At 39.8% G+C, this 22879-nt stretch overlaps 1 protein-coding gene across 1 annotated transcript in view; it reads left to right on the top strand.

The window, feature by feature from the left end:
• Nucleotides 1-22879, top strand: part of EXT1 (exostosin glycosyltransferase 1) — a 291210-nt gene that overhangs the window by 245142 nt on the left and 23189 nt on the right. Inside the window, exons 2-4 of the mRNA XM_029223239.1 lie at nucleotides 2391-2484; nucleotides 4001-4108; nucleotides 9565-9684. Of these exons, the coding sequence (XP_029079072.1) occupies nucleotides 2391-2484; nucleotides 4001-4108; nucleotides 9565-9684 (322 nt within the window). The remainder of the gene's footprint in view (nucleotides 1-2390; nucleotides 2485-4000; nucleotides 4109-9564; nucleotides 9685-22879) is intronic.

Genomic DNA, 22879 nt, shown 5'->3' on the forward strand with positions numbered 1-22879 from the left:
ACACACATACATACAGTGGTTATGGAAACTTTTGGAGCAGTGGGATACTCTCAAAGGGACATTCTTCTTTCTTACCTAAAAATGATAACATAAAGAATAATGGAATGTTCAAAACCATCTTTAGTCATCTTGCCCAACTGACTCATTTTGCAGACGAGGAAACTGAGGCCCAGAGAGCCCATCGGTTTGTTCTTAATCTCACAGCTTACCTAGTGGGTTCCTGATTCCAGCAAGAATGATTGTCCCTCATCTTCTGTTATCTGTTACGTGAATGAACACAAGTTTCAATCATGAAGCTTTATTCACTACATCAGCAAATCTTCCTATACAACCACTTAAAAATCAATAGCTTGAATAGCTGTCATTTGAATTTTTCCTACAAGTTTTCTGCCTTTCCTCTCGCCCACTCCTTCCCTAAAGTAAATTTTGCAACTGGCAACTTTGAAACTTGTTACAATCCAGCACATTAATAGGGTTTTACATTTTAGCAGCCTAATGATAAGGAGGTAGGGCCTTCTGTTCTAGCCCCTCAGGGGTTTCGATTCTGGGCATTTATTAAACTTTGCTGTAGCCTCAAGTATATTTGACCTTTTTATATTAAAAAAAAGTTTCAGTTTAAACTTTATACATATCTATTGTGTGTATGTACATATTTCACTCTTCTCCACTGATTAGGTAGATATTCAGACATTATCAACAGTTGAACTTGAAGATACTTGTCAATTATTTCCCTATGTTTGTTAAGGAAGAGAAGCCATTACTATCATAATTTATTATTATTTTCATTTAGCTAGATTTGAGCCCTCTTAAAAATCTTTTCTACTTTGAGGTCTATTTTGCAGTTTAATTAACGTAGCAAGGGTTTTCTTTTTTTTCTTTTTCTTTTTTTTTTTTAAATTTTACTCTCAATGGAGATAATCCATTCACGGTGACCTTTCCTTGTGCAAATTAATTGTACACGCTTGTTTAAGTAAATGGTCCTTTGCATGACGTCTCTTCTTAATGATGGGTTTATAATCGAAAATTGGCTTATTCCCATATGCCTAGTTTGTGTGAGAATATAAAAATAGATGTGGACTTGAAAAATATAAATGTATATATCAGTATCCCCAAAAGAGGAGGGAAGAATCCAATGCCTTCAGGCTATGATTAAATTAGACTATTAGAGTCAGAAAGTGCTGGTGACATATGCTACTGTCAAAGTCACCTGTCTGCCGAGCCTGGGAGGCTCTTGAAAAAGGAGAGTGATTTCATCCTGGCTCTGAGAAACTGGGCCTTCACAGGACCTGAGCCATCTCCAGTTTCCCAAGTTTTCTTAAGCTCCAAATGAAATTTCAACTGTGTGTTTAGGAATGTATTTGTGGAAATCTTTTTTATCATTTATTTATTTATTTTTAAAAGATTTCTAGTTTAATTAATTAATTAATTTGGCCATGCTGTGCGGCCTGCGGGATCTTAGTTCCCTGACCAGGGATTGAACTCGTGTACCCTACGTTGGGAGTGCAGAGTCTTAAGCACTGGACTGCCAGGGAAGTCCCTGGAAATCATTTTTAAAGTGCTAGCCCTGAATAAAATGAGATGCTTGTTACCTTTCCTGCACTTCACCGGTATAAAGAGACAGGTGACATTCATATTACATTTTGCATTTTTTCAAGTGTAGAAACAGTGTGATACAACTAAATGGTGTTTGAGGAGGAAATCATCTCTTCTGCTGCCCAGGTTCCCACAGGCCCCACCGGTTTTTTTTTTTTTTTCCTGTTATTCCTCTTTCCCCATTTCTTGGGCTGGCTCCTTCTCTCTCACCTCCGTGCCAACCATTCTTATACAGGAGTGTTTGTCTGGGGTAACCAAATGTTCTTGGTTAAAAGTAGAAGCTCCAGCTTGAAGGAGAAACTAAATGTTTTGTGCTTAGAATGGAGGTTTCCTGAGTAGGTTTTAGTAGCATGGGTTCGTGGGGTAGGAAACAAGAACAGCCTTCATTTTATTGAATGGCATGGCATTAAAAAAGAACAACTAGCGGTGAGTACTTTTTAAGCTTATGGGGGCAACCTATTTTCATCCGAGACAAAAATCTGATTTGGGAAGCAAAGGCTGGGCAAGCCAAAATTTTGCTGGGACCATCAGACTTGTCTTTTACGTACTGTTTGCAAAAGGCCCTAATTGCTTTGTCCAGCGTGATGGTTCACATTTCTTCGCCTTCATGCAACAACCCTGCCCACCTCCTGCCCTGGAAAAGTGAGGCTTGCCTGTGTATCGCCCGAGTTGCTCTGGGTAATTTCTGGTAGGTGTGCACCCACCCCAGGTGTGTTGATTCACCCCTCCCCCGACCCTCTCCCCTGCCCCATTCCTAACGCGTCTTTATTTGCTGATGGCTCTTCCTCTTTTTCTAGGTATGATTATCGGGAAATGCTGCACAATGCCACTTTCTGTCTGGTTCCTCGTGGTCGCAGGCTTGGGTCTTTCAGGTTCCTGGAGGCTCTGCAGGTAAGAGACCCTGATCCTCCCCAGAATAGGGCTGAGGACTCAACGTCAGACTGGGGCGGAGTTTAACCGTAGCACTTCTCCTGGGGTCTAAGCCGAACGTGTGTTGCCTTAAACACCTGAAATCTGTTTTCCCAAGAAAATCTGCAACATTTTTATGAGTTGGGGGGGGGGGGGGGGGGGGGGGGGGAGGATTTACTCCCTGCCTTTGGACATGAGGAGATCCGATGGGACTCTCAAGGGAGGGTGGGTTCTTCAGAGACGTGTTTACAAACAGAGGGCAGATCTGCTTGCCCACCAGGCAGCCGACCTGGGCTCCACGGAGACTCAGCCCTCCTCCTGGAAGCCAGTCTCAAGAGCAATGAAAATGGCTGATGGGTGGTATTTCCCAAAAGCAAAATCGTCAGTTCTGTCCCCATCTCAGTCGTCACTCAGTTCCTCTAAATGCTGAGCGTGATACCCTGCAAGGTAGAGGCACGCACTCAGCCCAGCTCCTCCCACGCTCTGAAGTTCAGAGGTCCTGGAGCTGCAGGGTCTCTGCTATTAATCTTCACTTTGCAGAAATGCCTTCACCTGCTGAGACAGTTCTCCACACTTCCCACCTGGAAGTTGCAACCAGCCTTGCTTGTTGGCTAGAAAGCACGCCCTCCACCTCTCTCAGCTCCTGGACCCCTTGCTACCATGTCCTTTCTTCCTCTGTGCTCTGCCCCGGCTGAGTCTGTGCTTTTGTCGCAGTGCTTCTTAATTGCCATCATTCTGTCGTGTCCTCTGACAGGAGAGCTTCCTTCTCTTGAAAGTCTTTTCTGGCACGTTCTATGAACCATACCATTCCTGACATTCCCCTAGCCTCTTGGGATGTTGCATGGAGCAAATTGTTCTCTGCTTTGGATTCTGAGTTATTTGCAACCAGAATTTTGTCATTAGCGTGGTGTTTCTTGGCTCTTAGGTCACTGTGTGGGTAGTAAATTGGTACGACAGTGGTTGGGATCCCTCCACACTGAAGGGAACAAAGTTCAGATGTTTACATGGCTAGGGAAAGGTGAGCACCCTGTAACAGTTTAGTCCACAAAACGCTTTATCAGGAATGCCGAACTGTTCTTTGTTGCTCAGGACATTGGGGTGAACCACTTTGCAAGTGGGCTATGGCAGTTACACTGACAAGGCTGTTCATGTTCAAGGTGGGTTTTACGCTAGGATCTTATTGGTGAATGATTTTGTTACGTCAATAAACCTTCTTCAACGGAGGCCAGTTGCCTGCATAGAGGTAAGGTCAGCCAAACCATGTACAAGAATAGAAATGGGGTTTTCGCATTCTAGGGCAAGACTTGCAAATAGCAAAATCTCAGCTGGATACAGACAAACTTCATGTGACTTGATAATTCATAAAAGCCCACTTTTCTTCTGACCTCAGCAGTCCAGGATTCATGCCAGTAATTGAATTTGTACCCATTTCACCTCTGATCGGAAGGGTTCCTGCTGCCATATTCATCACACTCACGAAGTCCCCTTCTTTGCACAGGCCGCCTGTGTCCCTGTGATGCTCAGCAATGGATGGGAGTTGCCATTCTCTGAAGTGATTAACTGGAACCAAGCTGCCGTCATAGGTGATGAGAGATTGTTATTACAGGTAAGGAAGGGGTGGTGGTGGCCTTCAACAGATCAGTGGATTATTGTTGCCCCCGTCCAGACTTTCAAAGAAGATGAATCCAAAAGATCAGCTCTGTAAAAGAAATTTTATCAGGAGAAAATTGCCTGTGTTATGGTGACTATGAAGTCATTTAACATGACATCGTTCACTTCCCAACACACAATCTGCTCAGGTCCAGGGAATATTCAGAGAAGGAGAAGTTGCAGGTAGACCACACTGAACTTTGATACTGAGAAGAGGTGTGTATCTACCCCCCTCAATATTCAGAATGTTTAGAAATTATACCAGAGAGTTTTTGTACCATCCTGTTGCCACTTTGTACTCCTTTCCCAATTCCATATCTGCCTTCAGGTTAATTTTCAGAAAGAGAAAGGTCTCTAGGGCTGATTCTTATAATTAGTGTTATCATTGCTCAAATGATCTAGTCTGGGTACGTGAGTGAGTGTTATCTTTAAGATGTATATTTAAAAGAGCAGCCTCAAATGAAAATGTATGTTTTTTTAAAATGTATTTTTGGCCATTTAGATTTTTTTCCATTTAATTTTATTGTTGTAAGAACATGTAATATGAAATCTACTCGTTTAACAAATTTTGACGTGTACTCATTATGGTTGAGTGTAGGTACAATGTGCTACAGCAGGTCTCTAAAGCTTATTCAGCTTGCTTAACTGAAGCTTTATGCCCACTTACTAGTAATTCCTCACTTCCCATCCCCCAACCCCTGGTCACCACCCATTCTACTCTTTAGTTCTATGAATTTGATTATTTTAGATATCTCTTATAAGTGGACTCATGAATTGTCTTTCTGTGACTGGTTTATTTCACTTAGTGTAATGTCCTCAAGGTTCATCCATGTTGTCTTCTATTGCAGAATTAAGACTTACTAATTATTAAAATGTCCATATTACCCAATGTGATCCACAGATTCAAGGCAATTTCTGCCAAAATCCTAATGACATTTGTTTTTTACAGAAATAGAAAAACAGCTCTAAAATCCATATGGAGCCAGAAAAGACCCCAAATAGCCAAATCAATCTTGAGGAAAAAGAACAAAACCAAGGAATTATAGTCCCTAATTTCAAAATATATTATAAAGCCCCAGTCATCAAAACAGTATGGTGCTGGCATAAAGACAGATATATAGACTAATGGACCAGAATACAGAGCTAAGAAATAAATCCACACATATACATCAACCAATCTTCCACAAGGATGCCTAATAAAAGTTTAAACTTCTCAAGAGCTGCCTGGGAAGGGGGATATGATACTCACAGAAAAATCCTGGGGCAGGAATACTTAGTCACTGAGGATTTCTAAAGACCCTTTGTGCAATAATGTTTTAGCTTCAACATAAATTGCCATACTCCTTTCTCTAAAATGATGGAATATTTTAATGATTTTATTTCATGGCATTGTACTTTATCTTGAACTACCACAAATATTTGTAAAATGATATTTTTTAATGTCCTTTTTTCGATATTCAGGAAATTCAGTTTCTAACTCTATCATTAATTCTACCTCTGTGCTGCTGGCCAGTCTGCTAACTGGCTGGTGAAATAACTCAGTACTCTCCCTAAAGTAACAGTGGAATATCTGTAACCAAGAGGGCCATGAATTAGGCAAGCCAAGCTGAACGCAGCTCCTAAAACATGCCTTGTGTCTGGTACTCAGATCTGTGATTTCCAAGGCCCCTGAGACCTCAGAAGCAAGAGGAGGACACGTGATCTAGTATAGTTCTCCCCACACAGAGATGGTGTGTGCCTAAAACATTCACTCATGACAGGCCAAACAAAAGTGATAGATGTGGTTCTTTTCCACGTTGCCTTTTTCCTTCCTCTTATGATTTTTTTTTTTTTTTTTTTTTTTTGTGGTACGCGGGCCTCTCACTGTTGTAGCCTCTCCCATTGCGGAGCACAGGCTCCGGACACGCAGGCTCAGCGGCCATGGCTCACAGGCCTAGCCGCTCCGCGGCATGTGGGATCTTCCCGGACCGGAGCATGAACCCATGTCCCCTGCATCGGCAGGCGGACTCTCAACCACTGCCCCACCAGGGAAGCCCTCTCTTATGATTTTTAATAAATAATGCATGCTCATTAAAGGAAATTTAGGAAAGAAAGGGAATAAAAAATACCAGCCATAATTTCTCCATTTATGTACCAGTGCTCCAGTGAATTTGATGTGACTAAGTTGGGAGTTTGTCTTTGAGAACGGAGCGTGTTCCAGGATACTGAATTGTGGTTGTCTGGTCTCTACCATTTCAGCAGAGTTGACTCCCCAGAAGCATTTCACCTTCTGAGGCAACATTTTGGCTTGATGCTGGGGATTTCGTTTTTCATTCTGCACCTACTCAAACTTGCTGGCATTTTCCTCTCTCATATGCAGTCTGTCTTTGCACAGCTGCCTCCATATTGAATGATGACTGCACTGTCATTGACAATGGTTTTAAAGAACTGGCACCCAGCCCAAATGTCTGCCCTGGGAAATGTTTTTATTATGTTACCATTTTTCATTTCCTGTTTTAGAACAGCTCAGGTGTTTTTATTTGCATATATTCTTGTTGTCATTGTCACCAAGAGAGCTTACCGTTGCTTTCCTATATCTGTCTTGGTAGATTCCATTAGTTCCGTTACCATGCATGACCTTTTATTAAGACTTCACTGAGTTCTGCAACTTTGAACAATCCGGCCAAATTGGAATTAATTTATCACTTTCCCATACCTGTCTCTCGGGACAAGCAGATTAAGAACCAGTAGCCAAATGCCATTGAAATTTGGAACTCTGTCTTTTTAAGCATTGGAATTATCTTCCAGAGCACTTTGAAGAATGCTGCCAGACACTTGTATCATATGCACAAATGGGTAGGATATATTTCACTTGATGTAGTAACATCAAGATATGGCTAATAGAAGAGAGGGGCTGTATTGGGAGGCTCATCTGTGCTATCCCTTTCTGCCTTCATAACCACAGCCTACTCAGTTTTCTGGAGAGCACGTAGTGATGATAGCTTTTGACATTTTTCTAACGGACTGGTCCCTCATGATCATAATGAAACAATCTACCTGTATGACTCTTAGAAAATACCACTGACATTCAGAAGAGGGCATGATTATGAAAATTGAGAAGGGTAATTTTTTTCTAGTCTTTCTTGAGCAATCTGAGTAATTTTCTCAGTAAATAAAAATAAATGTTCTTTGGCTCATGAAGCATCCATGATCTGAATGGTTTCTCTACCTTCTTCAAGGATATTTTATTTCCACTTGACCTTGAGCTCTGGTTTCAGGCTAATGTTTCTCCTTTACCTGTTGCCTCCATATGCTGCTTCAGTGTTGGGAATCCAGATACACACTTTGGGGCTGCAGATTTAGTATTTGTTTCTGGACATTGCCAAAGCAAGTGAACTTGTCCTTATGTAGATACTGTGAAGCAGTTCTGTGGCTTCCCGTAAGTGTGGTCTTGAATCAAACAATATGCTCCAGGGCTTCCCTGGTGGAGCAGTGGTTGAGAGTCCGCCTGCCGATGCAGGGGACGCGGGTTCGTGCCCCAGTCCAAGAAGATCCCACATGCCGCGGAGCGGTTGGGCCCGTGAGCCATGGCCGCTGACCCTGCGCGTCCGGAGCCTGTGCTCCGCAACGGGAGAGGCCACAACAGTGAGAGGCCTGTGTACCGCAAAAAAAAAGAAAAAAAAAAAAATATATGCTACTTCCTTCGCCACCACTGGAAATTCAAATGTAGTCTTAGTCACAATGCCATGGGTAACTTTCTTACTAAAGCAGCTAGCGGAGCATTCCTGCTTCAGTCCAGGCTCCCATGCCTGTCTGATTAATTACACATTAGGGAGGCAAGCATGCAGAAAGAGGTGAGCACAAAAGGACAGTTGCTAATCACAAGGAATCTCCCCTAAGTATAGACTCCATAAATAAAATAGCCTTTGGGCTATAGGTGAAGATAGGGAGCAAACCAAGGAGACTCACCAGACACCCAGGAAGTACATTTCAGAGCTCCAGACCCAAGCAAGTTCACATGCAGACATTAAGGAATTGGTCTGTCTTTGAGTATCATCACCCTTAAGTCAATAATAATAGTAGTGGTAATAATTGCTTGGTTAATAAAGCTTCCCATGTGCTAGGCATTGTGCGAAGCACTTATGTGATCTTCATAACAACCTTAGGATGTTAGTACTATATCCCCATTTTATAAGTGAAGAAATGAAATCTTTGAGAGATCATGTAACTTGTCCAGGGAAGCAGGGCTAGTAAATGGCAGAGCCAAGACTCCCACTGTGGTCTAACTCCCATGTTCCTGTGCTTAACCACCGAGTTATACTGCTAGTGAAAATAATGATATCCCTTTGGTGGCTTCAGATGGCCACGTTCAATTCCACTTCTATTTATTGAATAACTACAACAGGCATACCTCGCTTATTTTATGCTTCGTAGATGCTTTTTTTTTTATATATAACAGATTGAAGGTTTGTGTCAACCCTGTGTTGTCAGATGATGGTTAGTGGGGTTTTTTTAGTAATAAGTATTTTTAATTAAGGTAGTTACCTTGTGTTTTTAGACATTATGCTATTGCACACTTAATAGACTGTAGTGTAACATAACTTTTATATGCACTGGGAAACCACACAAGTTTTGTGTGACTCGCTTTATTGCGATATTTGTTTTATTGTGTTGGTCTAGAGCTGAACACACAGTGTCTCTGAGGTGTACCTACACATAAAAGCCACTCTCCTAGCTATAAAATGTGTAGCAGGATGGACAGGGCATAGATCCCCCCTTAAAAATTGTGCAGCCTGGTAGAGAGCAGTGATGGTTAAACATGTGTGACAGATTGTGTTAGTTTGGTGTAAGTGCTGCAGCCACAAAGAGAAGCCTGGGGAGCAGAAAGCTCTCAGGGAGAGGTAGGAGATACATGCACATAGAAATGACTACCCCAGCTGCATATTAAATGGAGAGACTCAGAGACATTCCCTAAAAAGCCTTTCCGTAGATCGTTTGTAGTCCCCGGCGTGGTGCGCCTTAGAAGTGCTTGGCGGATGACGTCTCTCAGCCTTGCTGCAAGGCTGTAGCTCCTTCTCTGTAGTACTTGGTTGTCCATGGGCAGGATCAAGGATGTGTGGGAATCTGAGAAGAGAAAACAGCAAAGACTACTGTAGGAACACCCTAAGCAACTGATAAGCTGCTACCAAATCTTAGAAGCGAGCTCTAACTCTCGTGCATTTAAGGTCCTTAAAGCTGATTCCCAGTAAGTGCTGTTTGTAGCTGACACCTCTGAAGGGCCTTTCAGTTTAGGGGTTGGTGATTTTTAGTAGATCTGTGTGCTAGAAGCTGAAGGCTATGAAGAATAAAGCCTAACCCAAGTGGGTTATTTTGATCAAATGGCATCTTATTGTTATCCGGTTATAGTTATTATGTGTTCACTTTGTGTTACAGATTCCTTCTACAATCAGGTCTATTCATCAGGATAAAATCCTAGCACTTAGACAGCAGACACAATTCTTGTGGGAGGCTTATTTTTCTTCAGTTGAGAAGATTGTATTAACTACACTAGAGGTAAGTGAGACCACTTGGTTCTTGGTCTTGAATAATGGTCCTTTATATGTTTGCCTCGGCCTTCTCTTTTGCTATTAGTGATGTGTAATTGGTCAAATGGGGCGAAACCGAACCTTCTGTACTTGAATGTGTCAGTTAACCCCTTTTTACCTGCTCTGCCGTGCCCAAGCAAAGACCTCCATTCTTGACAAACTCCAGTGAGGAAAGCTGACATAGGAGAAATTACACTCCTTGACACAGAGATGGGCTCTGTCTTACAGCATTTCAGAGACAGGTAGCTAATGACTGTCCTCCTGTCATTCACACTCAAGGGCATCCTTTGAAAGCATATTTCTGGAGCCCACTTAGGAAACAGATAGTAACCAAGTAGGGGAAAATCTTCTCCCATTCTAAAAATATGAATAGTTTACTGGGTACTGTAGCCCAATGGCATTAGGATACAGCCAAATTTATTCTCAAGACATATGCAACGCAGCTAGCATCATTGCTGCAAGGATGTGTTAAGAAGAAAATCAGGATTACACCCATCTGGTACAGAAAGTGTTAAACTTTATGAGATCAGAAACTATTCTAGACAGATGGGTGCCCATCTTCCAGTTGCCTTTTTTAAGGCAGGAGGAAAAAAGGAAAGGGAGCATGGAGATGATTAAAACCTTTGGAAGTAGAGCAGATAGCGATGGCCTGAGGCTACACCAAAGTAGCACAAAGAGCTGAGAAAAGATTTCTGCATCTGCACACTCATGAATTACAGGAAGGAGAGCAGAGGTCCTCAGGTGAAGCACAGCATCAAGGTGATTCTGAGGTGTCCACCACGAGAAGTAGGGGCATTTGTGGCCTCACTTTTGAAATATTTTCTTTGGAAAAGTTATTACTGCTCCAAAAGCTAATGTAATTGGGAGTATACACTATGCTAAGTCTGAAAAATACCAAGAAAACTGAAGTCATTCTCTTTTGTGCCGTTGCTGTTGTCTTGCCATCCTGGGTACCAGAGCCAACTCTGGTCATACCCCAGGCACACTGTGGGGCTTACCTACCCTGAGCCTAGCCTGGGCCTCCTGCTTTTGCGGGGCCAGGCTCCATCCCAGTGTCCTCTTATAAATGGGTTGTGTCGTTTTCATCCTGGAACTAAGTGAAAAGGGCTATTTAGGACCCAGGTTTCCCCATGAAAGGGGATAGGGTAGAATGCCTTCCAAGGGCTTCCTTATTACAAGCAAATTTCTCTTATTCCTCCAAAAGCACTCTCCTCAATGAAAATTGATTGGGTTTTTACTTCTGTACATAGCAGCAGATTTGAATATGTAATAAATTCGAACCTTTTCTTTGATCCTGTCTTCCGTCTAAGACCCTTCCTAGGCCCTTCTTAAGGAAAGTTGAATGTCACTTGTTTTGGGTTTTGTTTGTTTGTTTGTTTGCTTTTTGGAATGAGTGCTTTTTATCAAAGAAGTGCATATTCCTTTTAGAAAATAATAGAAAATACTTATAGCACAAAAATAAAACAATCTACCCATACAAATCACTATTGACATATATACACACACATAAACATATTCATTTTTTTCTATGCAAATGCATAAATATGTTGTCACTTTTAATTTAAAGAGGAGTCTTTCTATACTTAGTTTATAACCTGTTTTTTCTGCTTAATAATTATTCCTAGTATCTCATTAGACTTTTCTACAATTATTTTAGTGGCTATATAATATTCCATTCATGATGTCACTTAATTCCGTTAATTAATCCCCAGTTTGAGGCTATTAAAATTGTTTCTGGTTTTCAATTATTATATACATCATTGAAGCTAATAGCCTCAGTGCCAAGTTGTTGTGCAGATTCAAGATTACTTCCTTAGGATAAATTCCTTGAATTCAAAGTCCTGGCTCAAACAATATGCCAAATGCTGAGATTTCGAATATGAACTGTCAATTTTCCTGCAATAGAATTCAACTAATTTATATTCCCTCCAGCTTATATGAGAGAACCTATTTTAATTATATTTATTTTTTTCACTTTCACCATATTGGACATTATATCCTTAAAAATGATAAGTCATTATTTTCTTAAGATCTTAGTAAGAATGAATATTTCTTGTATGTTTCTTGCTCAGGCAGCTCACAAAGAAAGAAATAGAAATGGCCACAATGTTGTCCCACTTTTCTCATTAATTTTTAAGAGCTTATTAGATTTAAAAAGATTAACCTTTGATTCTTTTGTAGCAAATATTTCCCCCCAATTTGTGGTATGCTTTCTGTTTTGTTTATCATGGGGCAATCGTTTCATCTCCAGCTTTTCCATTTGCTACTGTTTAGAAAGGACTTTTTGACCCATAATTTTATTTATGTGCAACACACGTACACATTAGTATTTTCTAGTACTTTCATGGTTAATTTTTTACATTTAACTATTTAATCCAATTTACTTTTATATATGGTCTGTGTTGAAAAAGCTAAACTTTTTTTTTTTTTTGACAAATTTTTCTGCAGTTGCTCCAATACATTTCCTTTTTTTTTTTTTTTTTTTTTTGCCATACCACACAGCTTATGGGATCTTAGTTCCCAGACCAGGGATTGAATCCAGGCCCTCGGCAGTGAGAGCACAGAGTCCTAACCACTGGACTGCCAGGGAATTCCCCTGATATATTTCTTAAGTTATTCTTTCCTCAGTGTTTTCACATGCCACTTTTATGCATCTTTGGCTATACATCCAGACCACATGTTTTCATTTTTTCACCCTATATTCCATCCCTTAGTGAACCTCTATTTATTTAACCAATCTGCTATTGTTGACTATTAATGTTGTTTCTAATTATTTCTTTTTTAGAGATAGAGATATCTTTATCCAACCAATGCCCTTCTACATGTATCTTAGACTATGTCTTTATTTCTTTAGATGGAGTCCTTGAAATGAGATTACTCAACCCAAGAGTCCAGGCATGACTAAGACTCATGATAGGTATTCCCAAATTACTCTTCAAAGAGGTTGAATCAATCTAGATTCTCACAGGCCATCTGGGGGACACCCTCCCTTACTGTATCCTTGTCAGCCTTCAGAATCATAATTAAAACACACACAGCTTTGTTAATTCGCCAGATGAAAGATGGTATCTCATTAATTACATTTCTTTTGAGTATGGTTTATTGCATAGCTCTGGTCTCTTGCCTATTAAGTTAGCAGTACTCAATTATCTTATAATAACAGTTGGATGTGTTATATTCACCAGCATAGGATCTTAAGTCAAGCTGTTTTCATCTCTGTGACTGGAAAGCCGTTTTCGCCTTCTGTTTGAGCCATGCAGTTCTTTAGAGACACAGTTTTTTTGTTTTTTGTTTTTTTTTCTTAATAGATCTTTATTGGAGTATAATTGCTTCACAATACTGTGTTAGTTTCTGTTGTACCACAAAGTGAATCAGCCATATGCACACATATATCCCCATATCCCCTCCCTCTTGAGCCTCCCTCCCACCCTCCCTATCTCACCCCTCTAGGTCATCGCAAAGCACCAAGCTGATCTCCCCGTGCTATGCGGCTGCTTCCCACTAGCTATCTATTTTACATTTGGTAGTGTATATAAGTCCATGCCACTCTCTCACTTTGTCCCAGCTTACCCTTCCCCCTCCCTGTGTCCTGAAGTCCATTCTCTACATCTGTGTCTTTATTCCTCTCCTGCCCCTAGATTCTTCATAACCTTTTTTTTTTTTCAGATTCCATATATACGTGTTAGCATACAGTATTTGTTTTTCTCCTTCTGACTTACTTCACTCTGTATGACAGACTCTAGGTCCATCCACCTCTCTACAAATAACTCAATTTCGTTTCTTTTTATGGCTGAGTAATATTCCATTGTATACATCTGCCACATCTTCTTTATCCATTCATCTGTCGACGGACACTTAGGTTGCTTCCATGTCCTGGCTATTGTAAATAGTGCTGCAGTGAACATTGTGGTACATGTCTCTCTCTATTGTTTTTTTTAATTTTTTAATTTTATTTTACTTATTTTTTTATACAACAGGTTCTTATTAGTTAACCACTGTATACATATTAGTGTATATATGTCAATCCCACTCTCACAATTTATCCCACCACACCCCTCTGCCACTTTCCCACCTTGGTGTCCATACGTTTGTTCTCTACATCTGTGTCTCTATTTCTGCCCTGCAAACTGGTTCATCTGTACCACTTTTCTAGGTTCCACATATATGCGTTAATATACGATATTTGTTTTTCTCTTTCTGACTTACTTCACTCTGTATGACAGTCTCTAGATCCATCCACGTCTCTATAAATGACCCAATTTCATTCCTTTTTATGGCTGAGTAATATTCTATTGTATATATGTACCACATCTTCTTTATCCATTCGTCTGTCAGTGGACATTTAAGTTGCTTCCATGACCTGGCTATTGTGAATAGGGCTGCAATGAACATTGGGGTGCATGTGTCTTTTTGAATTATGGTTTTCTCTGGGTATATGCCCAGGAGTGGGATTGCTGGGTCATATGGTAATTCTATTTTTAGTTTTTTAAGGAACCTCCATACTGTTCTCCATAGTGGGTGTATCAATTTACATTCCCACCGTCACTGCAGGAGGGTTCCCTTTTCTGCACACCCTCTCCAGCATTTGCTGTTTCTAGATTTTCTGATGATGCCCATTCTAATTGGTGTGAGGTGATACCTCATTGTAGTTTTGATTTGCATTTCTCTAATAATGAGTGATGTTGAGTAGCTTTTCATGTGCTTCTTGGTCATCTGCATGTCTTCTTTGGAGAAATGTCTATTTAGGTCTTCAGCCCATTTATGATTGGGTTGTTTGTTTGTTTTTTAATATTGAGCTGCATGAGCTGCTTATATATTTTAGAGATTAATCCTTTGTCCGTTGATTCGTTTGCAAATATTTTCTCCCATTCTGAGGGTTGTATTTTTGTCTTGTTTGTAGTTTCCTTTGCTTTGCAAAAGCTTTTAAGTTTCATTAGGTCCCATTTATTTATTTTTGTTTTTATTTCCATTACTCTAGGTGGTGGATCAAAAAAGATCTTGCTGTGATTTATGTCAAAGAATGTTCTTCCTATATTTTCCTCTAAGAGTTTTATAGTGTCCAGTCTTACATTACGTCTCTAATCCATTTTGAGTTTATTTTTGTGTATGGTGTTAGGGAGTGTTTTAATTTCATTCTTTTACATGTAGCTGTCCAGTTTTCTCAGCAGCATTTATTGAAGAGGCTGTCTTTTTTCCATTGTATATCCTTTCCTCCTTCGTCATAGATTAGTTGACCATAGGTGTGTGGGTTTATCTCTGGGCTTTCTATCCTGTTCCATTGATCTATATTTCTGTTTTTGTTCCAGTACCATATTGTCTTGATTACTGTAGCTTTGTAGTATAGTCTGAACTCAGGGAGTCTGATTCCTCCAGCTCCGTTTTTTTCCCTCAACACTGCTTTGGCTATGTGGGGTCTTTTTTGTCTCCATACAAATTTTAAGATTTTTTGTTCTAGTTCTGTAAAAAATTCCATTGGTAGTTTGATAGGGATTGCATTGAATCTGTAGATTGCTTTGGGTAGTATCATCATTTTCACAATATTGATTCTTCCAATCCAAGAAAATGGTATATCTCTCCATCTGTTTGTATCATCTTTAATTTCTTTCATCAGTGTCTTATAGTTTTCTGCATACAGGTCTTTTGTCTCCCTAGGTAGGTTTATTCCTAGGTATTTTATTCTTTTTGTTGCAATGGTAAATGGGAATGTTTCCTTAATTTCTTTTTCAGATTTTTTATCATTAGTGTATAGGAATGCAAGAGATTCCTGTGCATTAATTTTACATCCTGCAACTTTACCAAATTCATTGATTAGCTCTAGTATTTTTCTGGTGGCATCTTTGGGATTCTCTGTGTATAGTATCATGTCATCTGCAAACAGTGACAGCTTTACTTCTTCTTTTCCGATTTGGATTCCTTTTATTTCCTTTTCTTCTCTGATTGCTGTGGCTAAAACTTCCAAAACTATGTTGAATAATAGTGGCGAGAGTGGTCATCCTTGTCTTGTTCCTGATCTTAGCAGAAATGTTTTCAGTTTTTCACCATTCGGTATGATGCTTGCTGTGGGTTTGTCATATATGGCCTTTACTATGTTGAGGTAGGTTCCCTATATGCCCATTTTCTGGAGAGTTTTTATCATAAATGGGTGGTGAATTTTGTCAGAAGCTTTCTCTGCATCTATTGAGATGATCATATGGTTTTTATACCTTAATTTATTAATGTGGTGTATCACATTGATTGATTTGTGTATATTGAAGAATCCTTGGGATAAATCCCACTTGATCATGGTGTATGATCCTTTTACTGTGTTGTTGGATTCTGTTTGCTGGTATTTTGTTCAGGATTTTTGCATCTATGTTAATCAGTGATATTGGTCTGTAATTTTCTTTTTTTGTTATATCTTTTTCTGGTTTTGGTATCAGGATGATGGTGGCTTCGTAGAATGAATTTGGGAGTGTTTCTCCCTCTGCAATTTTTTGGAAGAGTTTGAGAAGGATCGGTGTTAGCTCTTCTCTAAATGTTTGATTGAATTTTCCTGTGAAACCTTCTGGTCCTGGACTTTTGTTTGTTGGAAGATTTTAAATTACAGTTTCAATTTCATTACTTGTGATAGTTCTGTTTATATTTTCTGATTCTTCCTGGTTCAGTCTTGGAAAATCGTACGTTTCTAAGAATTTGTCCATTTCTTCCTGGTTGTCCATTTTATTGGCATATAGTTGTTTGTAGTCTCTTATAATCCTTTGTATTTATGTGGTGTCAGTTGCAGTTTCTCCATTTTCATATCTAACTTTATTGATTTGCATCCTCTTTCTTTTTTTCTTGATGAGTCTGGCTAAGGGTTTATCAATATTTTTTATCTGCTTAAAGAACCAGCTTTTAGTTTTATTGATTTTTGCTATTGTTTTCTTCATTTCTATTTCATTTATTCCTGCTCTGAGCTTTATAATTTCTTTCTTTATACTGACTTTGGGTTTTCTTTGTTCTTCTTTCTCTAGTTGCTTTAAGTGTAGGATTAGATTGTTTATTTGAGATTTTTTTTGTTTCTTGAGGTGAGATTGAATTGCTACAAACTTCCCTCTTAGAACTGCTTTTGCTGCGTCCCATAGGTTTGGGTCGTCGTATTTTCATTTGTTTCTAGGTATTTTTTAATTTCTTCTTTGATTTCTTCAGTGATCTCTTGATTATTTAGTAGTGCACTGTTTAGCCTCCATGTATTTGTGTTTTTTACAGTTTTTTTTCCCTGTAATTGATTTCCAGTCTCATAGTGTTGTGGTCAGAGGAGATGCTTGATATGAATTCAATTTTCTTAAATTTTCCAAGGCTTGATGTGTGACCCAAGATGTGATGTAACCTGGAGAATGTTCCGTGTGCATTTGAGAAGAAAGTGTATTCTGCCACTTTTGGGTGGAGATTCTGTAAATATCAGTTAAATCTATCTGTTCTATTATGTCACTTAAAGTATGTGTTTCTGTATTTATTTTCTGTTTGGATGATCTGTCTATTGGTGTAAGTGGGGTGTTAAAGTCCCCTACTATTACTGTGTTACTGTTGATTTTTCCTTTCATGGTTGTTAGCATTTGCCTTATGTATTGAGGTGCTCCTATGTTGGGTGCATAAACATTTATAATTGTTATATCTTCTTCTTGGATTGATCCCTTGATCACTGTGTAATGTCCCTCCTTATCGCTTGTAACAATCTTTATTTTAAAGTCTATTTTATCTGATACGAGAATTGCTACTCCAGCTTTCTTTTGGTTTCCATTTACATGGAATATCTTTTTCCATCCCTTCACTTTCAGTCTGTATGTGTCCCTAGGTCTGAAGTGGGTCTCTTGTAGACAGCATATATATGGGTCTTGTTTTTGTATCCATTCAGTCTGTGTCTTTTGGTTAGGGCATTTAATCTATTTACATTCAAGGTTATTATCGATATGTATGTTCCTATTACCATTTTCTTAATTGTTTTGGGTTTGTTTTTGTGGGTCTTCTTCTCTTGTGTTTCCCACCTAGAGAAGTGTCTTTAGCATTTGTTGTAAAGCTGGTTTAGTGGTGCTGAATTCTCTTAGCTTTTGCTTGTCTGAAAAGCTTTTAAGTTCTCTGTCGAGTCTGAATGAGATCCTTGCTGGGTAGAGTAATCTTGGTTGTAGTTTCTTCCCCTTCATCACTTTAAGTATATCCTGCCACTCCCATCTGGCCTGCCGAGTTTCTGCTGAAAAATCAGCTGATAACCTTATGGTTATGTTTGTATGTTATTTTTTGTTTTTCCCTTGCTGCTTTTAATATTTTTTCTTTAAATTTAATTTTTGTTAGTTTGATTAATATGTGTCTTGGTGTATTTTTCCTAGGGTTATCCTGTATGGGACTCTCTGTGCTTCCTGGACTTGGGTGACTATTTCCTTTCCCATGTTAGGGAAGTTTTTGACTATAATCTCTTCAAATATTTTCTCAGACCCTTTCTTTTTCTCTTTTTCTGGGGCCCCTATAATTTGAAAGTTGGTGCTTTTAGCATTGTCCCAGATGTCTCTGAGATTTTCTTCAATTCTTTTCATTCTTTTTTCTTTATTCTGTTCCTCGGCAGTTATTTCCACCATTTTATCTTCCAGCTCACTTATTTGTTCTCCCTCAGTTATTCTGTTATTGTTTCCTTCTAGTGTATTTTTCATTTCAGTTATGGTGTTGTTCATCTCTGTTTGTTTGTTCTTTAGTTCTTCTATATCTTTGTTAAACATTTCTTGTATTTTCTCAATCCATGCCTCCATTCTATTTCCGAGATCCTTATCATCTTTACTATCATTACTCTGGAGTCTTTTTCAGGTAGATTGCCTATTTCCTCTTCATTTATTTGGTCTTGTAGGTTTTTACCTTGCTCCTTCATCTGTGACATAATTTTTTGCCCTCCCTCTCTCTCTCTTTATTTTTTGAGTGGGATTGTGTTCCTGTCTTATTGGTTGTTTGGCCTGTGGATTCCAACACTGGAGTTTTTAGGCTATTGGGTAGAGCTGGGTCTTGGTGCTGAGATGAGGACCTCTGTGAGACCTCAGTCCGATGAATACTCCCTGGGGTCTGAGGTTCTCTGTTAGTCCAGTGGTTCGGACTCAGAGCTCCCACCGCAGGAGCTTCGGCCCAATCCCCTTCTTGTGAACCAAGATCCCACAAGCCATGTGGGGTGGCAAAAAAAAAAAAAAAAAGAGAGAGAGAACATAACAAAGTAAAAAATAAAATTAGACTAGGCAACTAACAGATATGTTAGAAAGAATATGAAAATAAAAATATAGGTGAATCAACAACCGGAAGGTACAGCAGTACCATAATAGTGAAAAAGCAGAGGAGGGGGAAAAAAAGTCGGGGGAGGCCTTGGCTGTGCAGGGTGGGGCCTAAGCAAGGGTGAGGTTTGGGCGGTGGGCGGGGCCAATGCTCAGGACCCACAGGGCTGGAAAAGGCCCTGGGGCCTGTGGGAAGTCGGGCTTAGGCTGAAGGAACAGAAGGGACCCAGCTGTGCCCCCCACCCTGGTCTCAGAGGACAGGGGACCTCACCTGGGAGCCCAGCAGGCTTCCTGGGCTTGAGTGGTTGGGGCAAATGCCCTCCTCTCCTCTCCTGCTTCTCCGGGTCAGAGAGCCCCTCCCGCCTACCTCTCCTGATCTCCCCTGGCCTCCCTCCTATGCCCCCAGGACCAATGTGGCTGGATGGAGGGGGGAACTTGGAGGGCAGGGGACCAGCCTGGGAGCTCAGCAGGCTCCCCAGGCCCGAGTGGGCAGGGCAAACGCCCTCCTATGCCCCCAAGGACCCATGCGGCCTGGAGCACAGTTGTTTTTAGAACACTCTAACCACATACTTCATTCAAATTTATTGCAACTGACAAAAACTCCTCATATAGTTCCAAAATTGGATTTTAACAATTTGACCTCTCAACTGAATTGCATGAGAGATACCATCCAGTTTCCCTTTTTAATCCAGAGCTTAGATTACCCCAGGATCCAATGTAAACAGAAAAGCAGAGAAAAATACCAGAAAATGCCATCCACATACCCAGATAAACAGCCAATATGTTCATAAGAACGATTTAACTATCACAAATCAAAAATTCCTACTTGAGATAATATGTCCTTCAGTTCTTGCTGGAGTGCCTATGGTCAGGGTAATGCAGCATTACCCTTGGACAACGTACATTTGAAGATCCCTTGCTTTGGGGATGCTCTACCCGGAGACTCTTTCTTCCTTACGTGCTGTATTCTGAGTCACGGGAAGGGAATTACTTGCTCTTTGGTGATTATGAGCCTTAGAGTTGTAGGTAGTGCTTAGATGCTGTTGGAAACAGGACACCTCATCTTTCTTTCCAACGCCAGGGTCAAGTTGTTAGTACATTCAACCGTGCTGCACTCTCTCCTGCTTGGGATTTGCCTAGTATTTCTAGTCTGCTTGAAACTTCCTCATTCTGCACCTTGGAATTAAGGGGCTATTTAATAAGAGCTAGGCTCTTTGGAGCTCATTTTTGGGTGCAAATTGAGAAGTAATGATAGAGACAATGATCAAATACTGCAAAGACAGTGTTCTTGGATTCCATTATTTGCCGGAATACTGCACAACAGTAACCTGGCACTAAGGATTGAACCTTAGGAGCTCAGTCAGAATCAGGCTGAGCAAAAGAAAATGGCATGCAATGGTAATGACATATGAAAACAGCTCACAGTAGCTTGGAAACACAATTTTAAGTGCTGTTTTATGAAGGGTTCTCTGTTTCTCTCTTCACCTGTCTAACCATATGCACATTCAGACCATAGTATTATTGATGCCGTTGTATAAGGAAAGTCTAAAATCAGTGAGAGAATAGAAATAGGAGATTTTGCTTTGGTTTGGAATGAGGTGGCATATGGTGGCACTGCGTGTATTAGGCAACATTGTATTGGTCAAAAGACAGAGTCAGGGCTTCCCTGGTGGCGCAGTGGTTGAGAGTCCGCCTGCCGATGCAGGGGACACGGGTTCGTGCCCCGATCCGGGAGGATCCCACATGCCGTGGAGTGGCTGGGCCTGTGAGCCATGGCCGCTGAGCCTGCGTGTCCGGAGCCTGTGCTCCGCAAAGGGAGAGGCCACAACAGTGAGAGGCCCGCGTACTGCAAAAAAAAAAAAAAAAAAGAGACAGAGTCAAGGCCACCTAGAATGACTGGAACCTATAATCAATTGTCCATTATTTTAAAAATAGATGGCACATAAAAATGAAAAATAAGGAGCCTGTCATCCTTCCCTTTGAATTCATGTTAATAAGAAATATCATCCTTATTGAGGGTGCCATTTGGGGCTGTAAGGAAAAAAATTTTGTGTAAACTTTTTGTGCCTGTGTTTGCGTGTATGTATGTGTTGATTTTCTTTATAGTGTCCAACGTTTCAATATGATGTCTTCATCCACAGCGTTTGAGAGTGAGTACTAAGGGCCCTGAAAGGCTCCTGGGAGCTGTCCATTGTAGCAATAGGGAGAAATGGACATTAGGAGAGGGACAAAATGACCTTTCTGTTTGGTGAAATGAGATCCATACTCTGTCAGTCTTTTGGTAAGGCAGGTTGATATCAACATTTCAGAAAGACATTTGGTAATACGTATGAACAGCCTTTAAAGTGTTCATACCCTTTGACAAAATCCTAAAGCATCAGTCCTAAATGTGGAAAGTTTTAACTTATAAATATGTTCATTGCTTTGCATGGAAATAATTGCACTATTGTTGGACATTTAGGATAAGTAAACCATGAATGCTATGAATAATATGGAAAGATCTATAATATATAATATCTGTGATAGTATAGCTGTGTAAAAATAGAAATGGAAAAATCCATGCCTAGAAAATGAACACAGGAGTGAGATTTCTAAAAAAAATCAAGTCTTAAGTATGAAGATTTAGGCAACTTTTCCTAACAGATTCTGAAACGTTGTTATAATTAATGTGATAATTTACTGCTTGTTACATATGAGGATAGTAAGTCATAAAGGTGGCAAATTGCTTGACCTGAGTTAAATTCCACATTTGCTATTGCTCTTATACCTTTGCTGATATCACCCTGTTTGAAGAGAATATAAAATGCGTTTTGAAACTTCCGAGGAATACTATAACTTATATCCTTGACTTCAAAAAGATGACAATGTTGTGATACTGAATCAAAAAGAGTCAGTGACATTGAGAATCACACCACCCAGAGACCCAAAGTGAATAGGGACCCAATTTGTGACATCTCTGACTTCCATGTCACTTGTATGTAAGTCGGATTTATGACACCATCCATTGTCAATGTTTTCTGTGTCTTGATATCCAAACTTATTTAAGCAGCCACATGCTAGAAGGGACATGAATTTGGAAAGCAAAAAAAGGGAGGATCTAAATGGAAACCTATAAATGAAAATAAGTAGACAGTAGAATTGGAAGGTACAAATAATTAAAAACTGGAATAAATGGTGTACAAAGTGAAGTTGCTAGCCATGTAAAAACCCTGCACAACCATGACAATTTTCTTACAATTAATGCCTAGACAATAGCATTTTAACACATCTCTGTTGAACCACAAAGCGCAAACATTAACGCTTGAGCAAGGTTCCTAAAATCTTCCCCAAATTAGAAACCTCTGCCAATCCATATAAAATGAGCAGTTTTGATCTGGGGAAAAGAGAAAATGCAGAAATCATTGAACTGAGGTATTTGAGTTCTTCTAAATTTCCTCCTTGCTTCCTTCTCTCTCATTAAGAAATATAAACACAACCAGGTTTGCAAAGATAAATGCAGCTGATTTTATTATTTGTGTAGTCACCGTGTGGGATGAGATGAGGGTGGTAATAACCTTAGCAAATAATACAACTCCATTTAAAATGGTCTGTACTTAAAATCACATTGCATTAAATGGGGACCTGGAAAATGATGATTTAGGTCTTAAATCTCTAAAGATGTATGCCAGGCTTTTTTTTTTTTTAAGTACAAAAAAATTGCTGAAAACATGAAATTGTGTATCAAGTTAATCATTTGCCAAATCATATCTTAATGAGTGGATGGTATAATTACAAGAGTTTGAAAGTCCACTGTAAAGTGGACTAGTCACATTCATCTGACAAATGATTTGGGATGGGAGAATGTTTGACTCTAAATGGAGAATTTAATGATCTGCAAGGTCTTCAAGTCCAAAGAAACTAATG

This window comes from Monodon monoceros, unplaced genomic scaffold (genome assembly GCF_005190385.1).
Source record: "Monodon monoceros isolate NGI ecotype Baffin Bay Population unplaced genomic scaffold, NGI_Narwhal_1 Super_Scaffold_14, whole genome shotgun sequence".
NCBI classification, from domain to species: domain Eukaryota; kingdom Metazoa; phylum Chordata; class Mammalia; order Artiodactyla; family Monodontidae; genus Monodon; species Monodon monoceros.